This window comes from Girardinichthys multiradiatus, chromosome 3 (assembly GCF_021462225.1).
Source record: "Girardinichthys multiradiatus isolate DD_20200921_A chromosome 3, DD_fGirMul_XY1, whole genome shotgun sequence".
Taxonomy (NCBI): Eukaryota; Metazoa; Chordata; class Actinopteri; order Cyprinodontiformes; family Goodeidae; genus Girardinichthys; species Girardinichthys multiradiatus.
The window spans coordinates 34,126,540-34,139,736 of record NC_061796.1 but is presented as its reverse complement, the minus strand read 5'-3'; the positions used below and the strand labels follow the sequence as shown (position 1 = coordinate 34,139,736).

The 13,197-nt window shown below is 39.8% G+C and overlaps 2 protein-coding genes across 3 annotated transcripts in view; both read left to right on the top strand.

Moving 5' to 3' along the window:
* Window positions 1–448: 448 nt before the first annotated feature.
* LOC124864022 (sialoadhesin) lies at window positions 449–7,229 on the top strand. The gene is made up of 8 exons (XM_047358627.1): window positions 449–517; window positions 4,033–4,446; window positions 4,642–4,953; window positions 5,035–5,298; window positions 5,980–6,252; window positions 6,477–6,579; window positions 6,662–6,827; window positions 6,945–7,229. The coding sequence occupies exons 1-8, from the start codon at window positions 475–477 to the stop codon at window positions 7,098–7,100; spliced, it is 1,731 nt and encodes a 576-aa protein (XP_047214583.1). The 5' UTR covers window positions 449–474; the 3' UTR covers window positions 7,101–7,229.
* A 390-nt stretch (window positions 7,230–7,619) lies between these two features.
* xrcc1 (X-ray repair complementing defective repair in Chinese hamster cells 1) overlaps window positions 7,620–13,197 on the top strand; it is a 32,812-nt gene continuing 27,234 nt past the window's right edge. The window contains exons 1-5 of one of the 2 annotated variants that reach the window (XM_047361786.1): window positions 7,620–8,116; window positions 8,195–8,287; window positions 11,590–11,697; window positions 11,810–11,968; window positions 12,234–12,308. In XM_047361786.1, coding sequence (XP_047217742.1) covers window positions 8,066–8,116; window positions 8,195–8,287; window positions 11,590–11,697; window positions 11,810–11,968; window positions 12,234–12,308 — 486 coding nt within the window. In that variant the 5' untranslated portion in view covers window positions 7,620–8,065. The remainder of the gene's footprint in view (window positions 8,117–8,194; window positions 8,288–11,589; window positions 11,698–11,809; window positions 11,969–12,233; window positions 12,309–13,197) is intronic. The other variant, XM_047361787.1, reaches the window with a different exon arrangement.

Below are 13,197 nucleotides of genomic sequence, written 5' to 3'. Positions count from 1 at the left end.
GTTGAGATTTGCAATTGTATCATAGCTAAATTTGAAAAAATAAGCTGTGTGAATAGTGTTCTATGGCAATGTAAGCCAGTGTATGTAGTGCAAACAAAAGAGGAAAGAAATTAGCACATTTGGAACCTATAAGGAAATGACTAATAGTATGAGTAACTCACTCCTTGTCATGTGTTGTTTTGCTGATCTCTTTTTTTCCAAAGCAAACAGTTTCCAACTTTTTTGCTTTAGATACATTTCTTTCTATAAGTTTCTATAAAGTTTAAAATAAATTATGTTCTACCAATTGAGAAAAAAAAAAACAATATTAACCATTTTTTAGAAGGTTAAAATACATTTCATATAAACCAAATGTGAATAGTACAAGTACTGGTGGCTTGGTAGACAATGGTGACACAATGAAACAGGCCAACTTCCTCTTCTTTGTCCCTCTCATTGTCTTTCCCAGTCTGCTGGCAGAGCAATGCTGCAGCTATGCCTGGAGACACAAGCTTACTTAAATGTCTCCAAATTATTGGTAAGTAGTAAATTAATGTATTAATATCTAAGGAACCAATTTTGTGTAGAAATTCCATAGACTTTTATTATTTGCAAATGTATGCATGATACCACCAATATAACCAGTAATGTAGTTCTGATGTTGGTAGAATTTCTTATTTTCCTTAGGTGAATATTTTCTGCAGAGTCTTCAGTGGTTAAGGAGAAATCATGTTGTGAGCAATGTTATAAATGTTTTCTAGCTGATAGTACAGAAGGTCGAAAAGCAAAATGCTAAATATTATCTAAAAAAACAGAAACTTGCATATGTATTTCCTTGCACAATATGCAGAGTGGGCAGGTGTTACCAGGGCTAAAGTTACTATCACACTCTTGCCTTTTCTAAATATGTCCATTGCACAACTACAGGGGTTGGACAATGAAACTGAAACACCTGGTTTTATATGGAAGCAAATCATTACCATATTTCAAATGAAAAAGCATTTTCAGAAATGCTTTTTAATTTTAAGAATGTGGCTGCATTGTTTGACTCGTTAATGAAATTAGTAATCAATAATCCTAGTTGCATTTTCATTTTCTTCTTCATGACTGCTCATTCTTTCACTTAATTAAAATGAAAAAGAAAAAGACATTTGAGATTTATTTTTCAAAATTTACTCCAGCAAATAGATACCAAAATTCAATTTGAAATGGAAAATTTGAAAATGGAAAAGCATTTCCAGAAATGCTTTTTCATTTTAAGAATGTGGCTGCATTATTTGACCCATAAATAAAATTAGTAATCAATCATCCTATTTGCATTTGCATTTTCTTCTTCACGACTGCACATTTTATGCCATAATCAAAAAAAAAACAAAGCAGACATTGCTTTTTCGTTTTCGTGGTCTGCCCGCAAAGTACTGCCCAGAACTCGAAAACGAAAAAGCATTTCGAGCGGTGGGCGCAGCAGAGTGACGTCAGCAGCCGCTCTTCCTCAGCTCCCTGCTGACCAAGCTACCCATCTTGTTCGGTAGGGGGCGCTGTGCACGTCGCATTGCATTACATTGCAAACGTGCCGAGAAATTGATTGAATTGCAGCAGTGCCGAGCTCAATAACTGCCACAGCCTGCCACCGAAGCTGCCACCGGAACTGCCACAGCCTGCCGCAGGTTGGCAGGGGATTCAGCGAGGATGCCAGAAGGTGCCAGACCGGCCGTAAAAGCTTGCCAATGCAGTTGCCGCTGTTTTTGTGGAAGCTGATGCTGATTATCGGCAAATGGGTTGTCATTGTTGTTATAGCCTGTTACCTTTACATAATGATTTCATTATTGATTATTATTTAATAAACAGCTTTCGACCCATAACATAAGGTGATTGTATTTACTTGACATGGAAAATAAATAGCACTATGTGTATGTGTGACGTGTTGAAAGGATGACGAAGATTTATTGCACAAACAGCCGGTTTATTATAGAGCACGAGCGGCTATTCTGAATTGTCACTCACAGAAAATTATAAATAAATGCTTAAAAACACGCTGGATGTCCCAGGCCATGAGGATGCCACCGGAACTACCAGTTCTGCCTGCCACTGCCACAAATTGAGCTCGGCCCAGATGCAATTCAATCAATTTCTCAGCACATTTGCAATGTAATGCAATGCGACGTGCACAGCGCCCCCTACCGAACAAGATGGGTAGCTTGGTCAGCAGGGAGCTGAGGAAGAGCGGCTGCTGACGTCACTCTGCTGCGCCCACCGCTCGAAATGCTTTTTCGTTTTCGAGTTCTGGGCAGTACTTTGCGGGCAGACCACGAAAATGAAAAAGCAATGTCTGCTTTGTTTTCTTTTTGATTATGGCATAAAATGTGCAGTCGTGAATTTTGGTATCTATTTGCTGGAGTAAATTTTGAAAAATAAATCTCAAATGTCTTTTTCATTTTAATTAAGTGAAAGAATGAGCAGTCTTGAAAAAGAAAATTAAAATGCTACTACTAATTTCATTTATGAGTCAAACAATGCAGCCACATTCTTAAAACGAAAAAGCATTTCTGAAAATGCTTTTTTATTTGAAATATGGTAACGACTTTTAGACCACAATAATTTATTAGTATGGTGTAGGGCCTCCTTTTGCGGCCAATACAGCATCAATTTGTCTTGGGAATGACATATACAAGTCCTGCACAGTGGTCAGAGGGATTTTAAGCCATTCTTCTTGCAGCATAGTGGCCAGGTCACTACGTGATACTGGTGGAGGAAAACGTTTCCTGACTCGCTCCTCCAAAACACCCCAAAGTGGCTCAATAATATTTAGATCTGGTGACTGTGCAGGCCATGGGAGATGTTCAACTTCACTTTCATGTTCATCAAACCAATCTTTCACATGTCTTGCTGTGTGTATTGGTGCATTGTCATGCTGATACACGGCACCGCCTTCAGGATACAATGTTTGAAACATTGGATGCACATGGTCCTCAAGAATGGTTCGGTAGTCCTTGGCAGTGACGCGCCCATCTAGCACAAGTATTGGGCCAAGGGAATGCCATGATATGGCAGCCCAAACCATCACTGATCCACCCCATACTTCACTCTGTGCATGCAACAGTCTGGGTGGTACGCTTCTTTGGGGCTTCTCCACACCGTAACTCTCCCGGATGTGGGGAAAACAGTAAAGGTGGACTCATCGGAGAACAATACATGTTTCACATTGTCCAAAGCCCAAGATTTGCGCTCCTTGCACCATTGAAACCGACGTTTGGCATTGGCATGAGTGACCAAAGATTTGGCTATAGCAGCCCGGCCGTGTATATTGACCCTGTGGAGCTCCCGACGGACAGTTCTGGTGGAAACGGGAGAGTTGAGGTGCACATTTAATTCTGCCGTGATTTGGACAGCCGTGGTTTTATGTTTTTTGGATACAATCCAGTTTAGCACCCGAACATCCCTTTCAGACAGCTTCCTCTTGTGTCCACACTTAATCCTGTTGGATGTGGTTCGTCCTTCTTGGTGGTATGCTGACATTACCCTGGATACCGTGGCTCTTGATACATCATAAAGACTTGCTGTCTTGGTCACAGATGCGCTAGCAAGACGTGCACTAACAATTTGTCCTCTTTTGAACTCTGGTATGTCATCCATAATGTTGTGTGCATTTCAATATTTTGAGCAAAACTGTTCTCTTACCCTGCTAATTGAACCTTCACACTCTGCTCTTACTGGTGCAATGTGCAATCAATGAAGACTGGCTACCAGGCTGGTCCAATTTAGCCATGAAACCTCCCACACTAAAATGACAGGTGTTTCAGTTTCATTGTCCAACCCCTGTATTTTGTCATGTAGTTGCAGCCAGTGTAGTTAAACGTAATATAATAACTATCACTCAGAATATCAAAAAATTGATTTTGTTACATAATCATTTATTAAGGTGAGGGATTACTTGGGCTTCCAAATGATAATTCCTAAATACCGAAAGAGATAGTCCTTAACTTATATCTATATTAAGGTAAAATTATATAGTTTCCTGTTTTGTAAATTATTTTCTGTTCTTCACAACAAAAGCGGTCTTATGGAGGGGGGTTCAGGCTGTCCCCTCAGTCCCTCAGCCTGTGCCCTCAGTCCCTGACCGTGTCCAGGGTGTTGTGGGCTCCTGCATGGTGATTCCCTGCTCCTTCACGCCTGCAGCCCCTCACCCCATCAGGGGACTGAAGGAGAGGGTGGATGTGCGGCTCAGGTTCAGAGGTGGTGGGCCTATTTTTCCTTACTGGAGCACTGCTTTCAACAGTGAGAGCAAAGAGCAAGTAAGCAGAAATTTCTTGGGTCGAACATTGCTCTTTGGCCGAATGTCAAATGGAGACTGCTCAGTGAAGATAGAACAGTTAAGAGCTGATGATCCGAAGGTGTTTGAACTGGCTTTGAAGAAAGGAAGTGATTTACTCTGGGGCATGTCAAGGAGTGTAAATGTAGACATCATTGGTGAGTAACACATAAATACCTTGCTCTGTCTCAATTTGCTTTTTTAAAAGTCTGAGAAAGATTTACATTTACAGCCTCTTGAAAAACCTATAATGAAGGACAGTATTCAATAATAATTATTACACTTTTGCTGACACACGAAGTTACACAAATGATAAGAGAAAATTCATTGATTTTTTTTTTCCTTGTTGAAAGACAACCCTGAGCCTCCTGTCATCAGTGGTGTGTTGTCAGCCAAAGAAGGGCAGTTGGTCTCTCTAAACTGCTCTGTCAGCTACCACTGTCCCTCCAGACCCCCAACCCTGCAGTGGAAGTGGGAGCAAGGAATTCCACTGAACAGCACTGAGACAGGAGAGGCACAAACCCTCCATCAGGGTCCCCATAGGTGGATGCTTCTGGCCTCCTTGTCTTTCGTGGCATCACAACAGATGAGGCCTCGGCTCAGGTGTGCAGTGAAATATCCAGAAACCAAAATGTTAGCCACAGTGAAGGACCTGCATGTGACATGTAAGCATAGCTTTGGCACTTATCTCTTAGTTTCTTGGTTTAGTATGAATCTAACTTTGTTTCTTTTGTCAATTCCTTTAGTTGCACCAAAGGATGTGAAGGTGGAGGTTCAGACATTGACTGTGCAGCAGAGGGGCAATGCCTTGCTTATTTGCTCATGCAAAGCTGACCCTCCGGTGACAGAGTATCGTTGGTCCTATACTCAACATGGCCGCACTGTGCACCTCCACCACCGATTGCAAAGTCTGCGAGTGTTCAATGTGACCAAAGACATGAGAATCCGCTGCTCAGCCCAGAACACCATTGGTCGAGGAGCGTCCCAGCCCACGTCGCTTAATATACAATGTAATTCTACACTTTTCTGTACTTTGTGCAGTGTTGCAAAGTTTTCCTTGACATCAAAAAAGTGGAAAAAGAGAACCCCTTTTTTCTTAGAACTAGACATTTAATATTCCCACCGAATAATTAGTTTGGCACTCAGCTATGCATAGAAAACTAAGAGTTCTTATCTGCACCACATAGAATTACACTACACGTCAACAAGGTGGCTTTAGAGGTGGCTTTAGTTAGTTAGATGTTTATATCTATTCTACGAAGCCAGAATACCTTTGTCGTTGTCTACAGTCGTAATGCGAATATGAGCTAACTCACTGACTCTTGTCTTATATATAATCCACTGATGGACCTTAATAAATGAGACAAGATGTGAATCATAGAATCACACTTTGTTTGCCAATAATATATTTAACCTGTTGGTGTCTCAATGCACCAAATCACTTCCACCTTATAAAGCACAACGAGTTGACAGTTTGCATGACTGGATGATTTGTGGCCATTGGAGTAATTGGTACCTCTAAATTCATTTATTTGGATGTGTGAGCAAATGCAGTGCTTTTGGCAATATAGTGTATATGGCAATAAAATACTGCAAGGTTTTTTTTTACTATATATGCCAACATTAAAAGTCCTGTGGATAAGGATTATTGGGTTGTATAACACTGTAAACACATCCTTTGTTTCCTTCAGATAAGCCATCTATCCTTCGTCTCTCCTCCTCCTGTGTCGGGGAGGATTCTAAGGTGCATTGTCGATGTTCAGTCGACTCCAACCCCAAAGCAGCTGTCACCTGGAGTGTTAACGGGACCGTTCCATCCTATGATTACAACGTGTCTGTAACATCAGAGCCCAACATGGTGACAGCCTCACTGAGAGGCTACATGGCCAAACCAATGAGTGTAATCTGTTTTGCATTCAACGTGCTCGGAAATGACTCCCTGGTTTTACTACAGGGGGTGGAAGGTGTGTCTATGTTCTTACCAAGATAACAAAGAGAAAAGATTTTCTGTTGTTTATCTATTTTTGTGACGCTAGTGCTTTGTAAAGAAAAGCTTGGGGGAATCTATTTTTATGTTATGAAAAGGTCTTACTGGTACCCTAAAATCATCACAATTGTTATGGATATTATAAATTCTCAAATAAAGCATTGTATGCTGATATATGCTGCTTTTGTGGTCAATATCCAGAAACTGTATCTGTGGTCTGGATCATTTTACCTGCTGTGGTCATCTCCCTGTTCGTATGCCTTCTGTCCCTGCTTGTCTACTACTATCGAAGGAGAGCTAAAAGGTAAATGAAGCAAAATTACCTCTAAAACAAGGATGTTATTTCTACATATTAATAGTAAATGTTTTTGGTTTTCTCTTCTCAGACACATGTTGCGCAGACATCAAGCTGTATACCCTGAAGGTTTGGGAATTTATCAGAACAGGATGCCTCTCTACATCAACTGCAGTGAAGTGACTCATGTTTACAACAATGGAAGCTACCAACTTGTGTATGAGAACTCCACACCTGTGTTTGTCCATACAAAGCAGGTATTATATAATTTGCTTCTTAAAAAGCAGGTTATTTCTAAAAGAAGACACAAAGTATCGATTTTATATAATAAAGCTGTCCACTTTGTATTTCAATGATCTGCCTCTCTGTTTCAGACCCGTCCCATGGGCCGAAGAGGAGGTGAGAAGAGAAGAGGTAGAGAGGTTGGAGGGAGAGAAAGAGGACATGGTGTGGGAATTAGGGGTACAAGAGAGGTCCAAAGTGCTTCTCCAGCTGATCCAGAGACAGCCATCTATGTGGAGATCCTATGAGTTTTAAAACTAAATCAATTGGAAATTTATTCTTTAATGTTTGGGACAATCATGCTCATGTAACTCTCTGTCTGTGTATATAGTGTTCATTTAAATTTCTATGTTTAATACATTCTTCATATTGACTGATTTCTGTGAGTGAGTCTTGTTATTTTACCAACATCACTGACTTCTTATTGGACTGATTTGACACGTTTTTTTAACATTTTATCTGCAAAATTTAAGAAAAGACAAGCAAAGAACCTCAGATCTGATATTGTCTGGCAAACCAGAGATTCAAGTTGTTATATAAGCTGCTGCACCACAAATTGATACATCAGAGTTCCTATGTTTTCTTCTGGAAACTATCACCACTTTCTTTTATTGGTTCTTCCCGTATTCGTTAGCAGCTTGACAGGAAGGACAGGGAAAAGGGGACGACATGTACACATTCCACCACTTGGTGGCGAGCTCGCCTGCATTGTGAGATAATTGATCAGTAGAAGAAGATGGTCCGGTTTTCATTGGATAGGAACGCTGTTAGTCGGAAATTACGACACATTGTGACATTTGCAGCCTTTTGGTGGGAAAATGAGTATGCACTGGCGCATATTAACGTAAAATTAAAGTGTTTGATATGTAAATTGAGATATCTACTGTAGCGATAAAAGTAATGGGTATATGTCAAGAATAAAACAGCGTGCGAGATTACCGCGCTGCAGCCTTTTACGAGTGTTGAATGATCCGACTAATCTGGGAAAAGTTCACTGCCTTTTGTTTACTAGCATGCTATCTGGTTTGTCAGGAGTCCTAACGCTCACTGGCGACGTAGCTAGTTTACCTTAGTGCCACTGAAAGCAGTCTGAAGGGCTTTATAATTAGGTAACCGGACACGATAGTACGTTGTGGCTTTAAAAACGCCCTGTCGGTAGATTTGAGCGGGTAAATAATCACATTCCGACTTGTCGAGACTCAACAACACAAACATGCCAGAAATCAAACTAAAGCATGTCGTTTCTTGCTCCACCGAGGACAGTGTAAGTTTGATGTTACTCGACGTATGTTAGTAAAGGAAGCTGGGTTGTGCCTAATGTTTTTGTTTTAATGCAAACCAGACTCATAAAGCAGACAACCTACTGAGCTCAGACACATACAGAAAGTGGAAAGCCGCAAGACCCGGTGAGAAGCAGACGTCGGTCATCCTACAGGTTTGTTTTGTCCTAAATTATTTAGGTTTTTATGGTTTTTTTTTTTCTCTTTAAGCCTCTGGTTCGAAATAAATGCTTATCATCCATCTTAAATCACCAACATTTTCTTCCCAGTTACCTTAGCAACCAATGTCTCCTAAAAATCCCCAAAATATGTTTAAATGAAAATAAATTCACTTGTCTCTCCCCGTTTCCTCTGTGCCTACACATTTTGACCTTACGAAAACTCTATTGTCCACATTTCACCAAGTTTTAAAAGTAACACACTAAGAAATACAACATGAATATTTTAGACATGTATGATTACATGGTTCTCTCAGATAGTCTCTTAACCTAAATTAAAGCTTAACATTTATTATCATATTTGGAGAATCTGATTTCCTGCATCGTTGTTTCATTAGAATCTAACTGTCATTCATTGCAAAACATTAAAAAAAGGCTTGGCAATCTGAATCCTCCAGGTAAGGCTCCTTAGCAGAATAAATTCTTATAATTAGTTAATCAAAATTAACAATGATATTGAATTTGAATATTTTCTAACATCCTGCATCTTTTGCACTTGGATTTCTCTGAATGTCTGTATGGTTGATTTGAGAAATCCTCAATTTAATAGCTGCATGTTTTCCAAGCTGGTGTTTTGCTCCTTCTGGGGGGAATGAACACTGATCACATCACACATCTGGGCTTCTGTAGAGAGGGCTTCCTGCTGGCATCCTGTGCATATCAGAATCCATTCAAAGGTCTTATGGTTTGTTTTTAGAAGCCCTAATGAAATTACACTATCACATTTCTTTAAGCTTTTGCACACTTCTTCTCCACCCAGAACATTACGGTTCACATGTCAATTATTGTTAGACACCCTATGATCCAGTCTCAAAAGCCAAGGTGACAGACCCTTCTCAGAGGTGCCTAACCTGCGTTTGAACTTTAGAGCTGGACATATGTTTAATTATCTTAAGACTAATTTTGATTCCTATTTGTGTTCCTTGGCTTTTAACTCTAGTTGCGTGGAACAGTTTTGCTTTTGTTGTTCAACTTGTCAAGTTTATTTTATTCTTTTTAATATCTATTTTATCTTGATACATTTTTCTTATTTTTGTCTTGTCATATTGTAGTTCATATTTTGCTGATTTGTATGCTTTTTGCTGCACAGTGGTTTACTGTTGTTCATTTAAATGTGGTATAGAAGTACATTTTGATTTGACTTGTTTGTAAATCTTACTGCATGCTGCTTTTTATCACTCGAGCCTGACAGACTATAGACAATAGACGTCCACAAATACGGGATTTTCTTTGACCTGTGTTGTTTAAAAATTACGGGAGCTTATTCCAGATATTCCTTGCTGATTATTCTGTTTGGCAGATGCCTTTTTTTTTTTTTTACCTAAGATCAGAATGTGTCCAATAAGTTTGGGTGTGAAACAGGACTATGCAGATAGTTTTTTTCTGTGTGCAACAAATATAGTGTGTTTACAAACCCAAACGAATAATCACGTTAAATAACCAAGATTTTACTTTTCCCCAAAGTATTTGTGATTGTGATGTTTTCCAGATTCTAGGTTGGACCATCTACAGGTCCTTCTCAAAATATTAGCATATTGTGATAAAGTTCATTATTTTCCATAATGTCATGATGAAAATTTAACATTCATATATTTTAGATTCATTGCACACTAACTGAAATATTTCAGGTCTTTTATTGTCTTAATACGGATGATTTTGGCATACAGCTCATGAAAACCCAAAATTCCTATCTCACAAAATTAGCATATTTCATCCGACCAATAAAAGAAAAGTGTTTTTAATACAAAAAACGTCAACCTTCAAATAATCATGTACAGTTATGCACTCAATACTTGGTCGGGAATCCTTTTGCAGAAATGACTGCTTCAATGCAGCGTGGCATGGAGGCAATCAGCCTGTGGCACTGCTGAGGTCTTATGGAGGCCCAGGATGCTTCGATAGCGGCCTTTAGCTCATCCAGAGTGTTGGGTCTTGAGTCTCTCAACGTTCTCTTCACAATATCCCACAGATTCTCTATGGGGTTCAGGTCAGGAGAGTTGGCAGGCCAATTGAGCACAGTGATACCATGGTCAGTAAACCATTTACCAGTGGTTTTGGCACTGTGAGCAGGTGCCAGGTCGAGCTGAAAAATGAAATCTTCATCTCCATAAAGCTTTTCAGCAGATGGAAGCATGAAGTGCTCCAAAATCTCCTGATAGCTAGCTGCATTGACCCTGCCCTTGATAAAACACAGTGGACCAACACCAGCAGCTGACACGGCACCCCAGACCATCACTGACTGTGGGTACTTGACACTGGACTTCTGGCATTTTGGCATTTCCTTCTCCCCAGTCTTCCTCCAGACTCTGGCACCTTGATTTCCGAATGACATGCAGAATTTGCTTTCATCCGAAAAAAGTACTTTGGACCACTGAGCAACAGTCCAGTGCTGCTTCTCTGTAGCCCAGGTCTGGGGAATGCGGCACCTGTAGCCCATTTCCTGCACACGCCTGTGCACGGTGGCTCTGGATGTTTCTACTCCAGACTCAGTCCACTGCTTCCGCAGGTCCCCCAAGGTCTGGAATCAGCCCTTCTCCACAATCTTCCTCAGGGTCCGGTCACCTCTTCTCGTTGTGCAGCGTTTTCTGCCACACTTTTTCCTTCCCACAGACTTCCCACTGAGGTGCCTTGATACAGCACTCTGGGAACAGCCTATTCGTTCAGAAATGTCTTTCTGTGTCTTACCCTCTTGCTTGAGGGTGTCAATAGTGGCCTTCTGGACAGCAGTCAGGTCGGCAGTCTTACCCATGATTGGGGTTTTGAGTGATGAACCAGGCTGGGAGTTTTAAAGGCCTCAGGAATCTTTTGCAGGTGTTTAGAGTTAACTCGTTGATTCAGATGATTAGGTTCATAGCTCGTTTAGAGACCCTTTTAATGATATGCTAATTTTGTGAGATTGGAACTTTGGGTTTTCATGAGCTGTATGCCAAAATCATCCGTATTAAGACAATAAAAGACCTGAAATATTTCAGTTAGTGGGCAATGAATCTAAAATATATGAATGTTAAATTTTCATCATTACATTATGGAAAATAATTAACTTTATCACAAAATGCTAATATTTTGAGAAGGACCTGTATGTATGTAAAGTGGCAGCTGCTTCGGCTGCTGCTTTAATGCCTTATTTATTACCACTGATTTACTGCTTTGATTCTTACTTAATTCTTCAGGATTTACCTTGTTCCCTCCTTTCTGTGAGCTCCTTGTGCCGTCTCATTTTGTGCTTTAATTTTCCCCAGTTTGAGAAGGAAGAGCAGGTCCACAGTATTGATATTGGAAACGAAGGATCAGCTTTCATTGAGGTGTTGGTCGGGAATTCATCAGCTGTCAAAGACCAGGATTATGAGGTTTATCTCACAATTCACACATTTACACTTTTTACTTCCTGACCATCTGATTTAATGTTAATATTCAAAAGATTTTTCTTTCTTTCTTTCTTTCTTTCTTTCTTTCTTTCAGGTTCTTCTTGTCACATCTTCCTTCATGTCCCCCACTGAGAGTCGTAACGGCACCAATATGAACCGGGTCCGTTTCTTTGGACCCAACCAGTTGCAGAAGAGCACAGCTCAGGAGAAGTGGGATAGAGTGAAAATTGTTTGTACCCAGCCATACAGCAAGGTGGGGAACTTGGTGATTTTCAAATCAGCTGACATAGTACAGCACATTCATTTGATGCTTACAACATATAAAGCAGCTAATTTCTGGCCCATTATATAAGACAATGTGCTTAAGTGTGGATAATACCAACGGTACAGCCTGTGTATTTGTTAATGGCAGTCTTTTTAAGTCATTTATTTGATTGTTTAGCGTGTTTAAGCAGATGTATTTATTATTCATCATTCACGCAAGTTTATGCATTTGTGTTGTCTTTTGCACTTTACAGAACATTGCATATGGGCTTGCTTTTGTCAAGTTCCACTCACCACCTGATAAAACCGATCCTCCAACTTCCTCCCCTGTAAGTTTTGCATTCTCTTGTTTCTTTTTAATCATTACAATAGAAATAACTGTGTTAATGATGATAAAAGAGCAAATCTTTGCTTTATTTAAAAAAAAAAGACTCATGTTATCTAAGGTTAATTGTCTAAAGGTACAGACAAGACAGTATCTTGCATTAAACTGTAGTTTTTTTCTAATACCTGTTAGAAATCACATATAATTTAGTATTTTATAATTGAATAGTATCAGTCAATCCAGTAGCCATCGCCCAGAAACTGACCAATTTCACTATTATAACTGGTCAGCCCTTGAGTGCATGTTATATGATATTATCAATCATATTTTCTTTACCAGTTACTTAGTTTTTCTTTATTTTTGTAAAAAATGTTTGATGTGGTTTGGTTTTCTATTAAAGATTTGACATGTTCTGATAAACTAAATCGGAAACGTGTACCCCCAACGTTGGCACCAAGTCTCCATAACAACCATTAGACACCATCTCATGCAGCTGTGGAAGCCTCGACTCCTTATTTTAAGATTTCAGATGTAAATGTGGTATTAGCTAAATGCTGCTGGCACTTTAGCTAGAACTTTGTGATTTGATGAGATTAGCTTAACATTCAACTATTCAGGAATAAATACTACTTGTGGGTTTGACATTAAACTATTTAGATATGTGGAAGAGCACCATCATGCTCACTGTTAAGTATGGAGGTGGATCTGTGATGGTGTTGGACTGTTTCTCATCCAAAGAGCCTGGGGACGTTTTTAGAGTGCGAGACATAATGAACTCCTTGAACTATCAGGGCATTTTTAAACATCCAGTGGACTCTACCATTAAACTGATAGTAGGTTATTGGGTCTTTCTTTTTGGGTGTACTGATCCAAAATGTGTGGCCAAATGAACA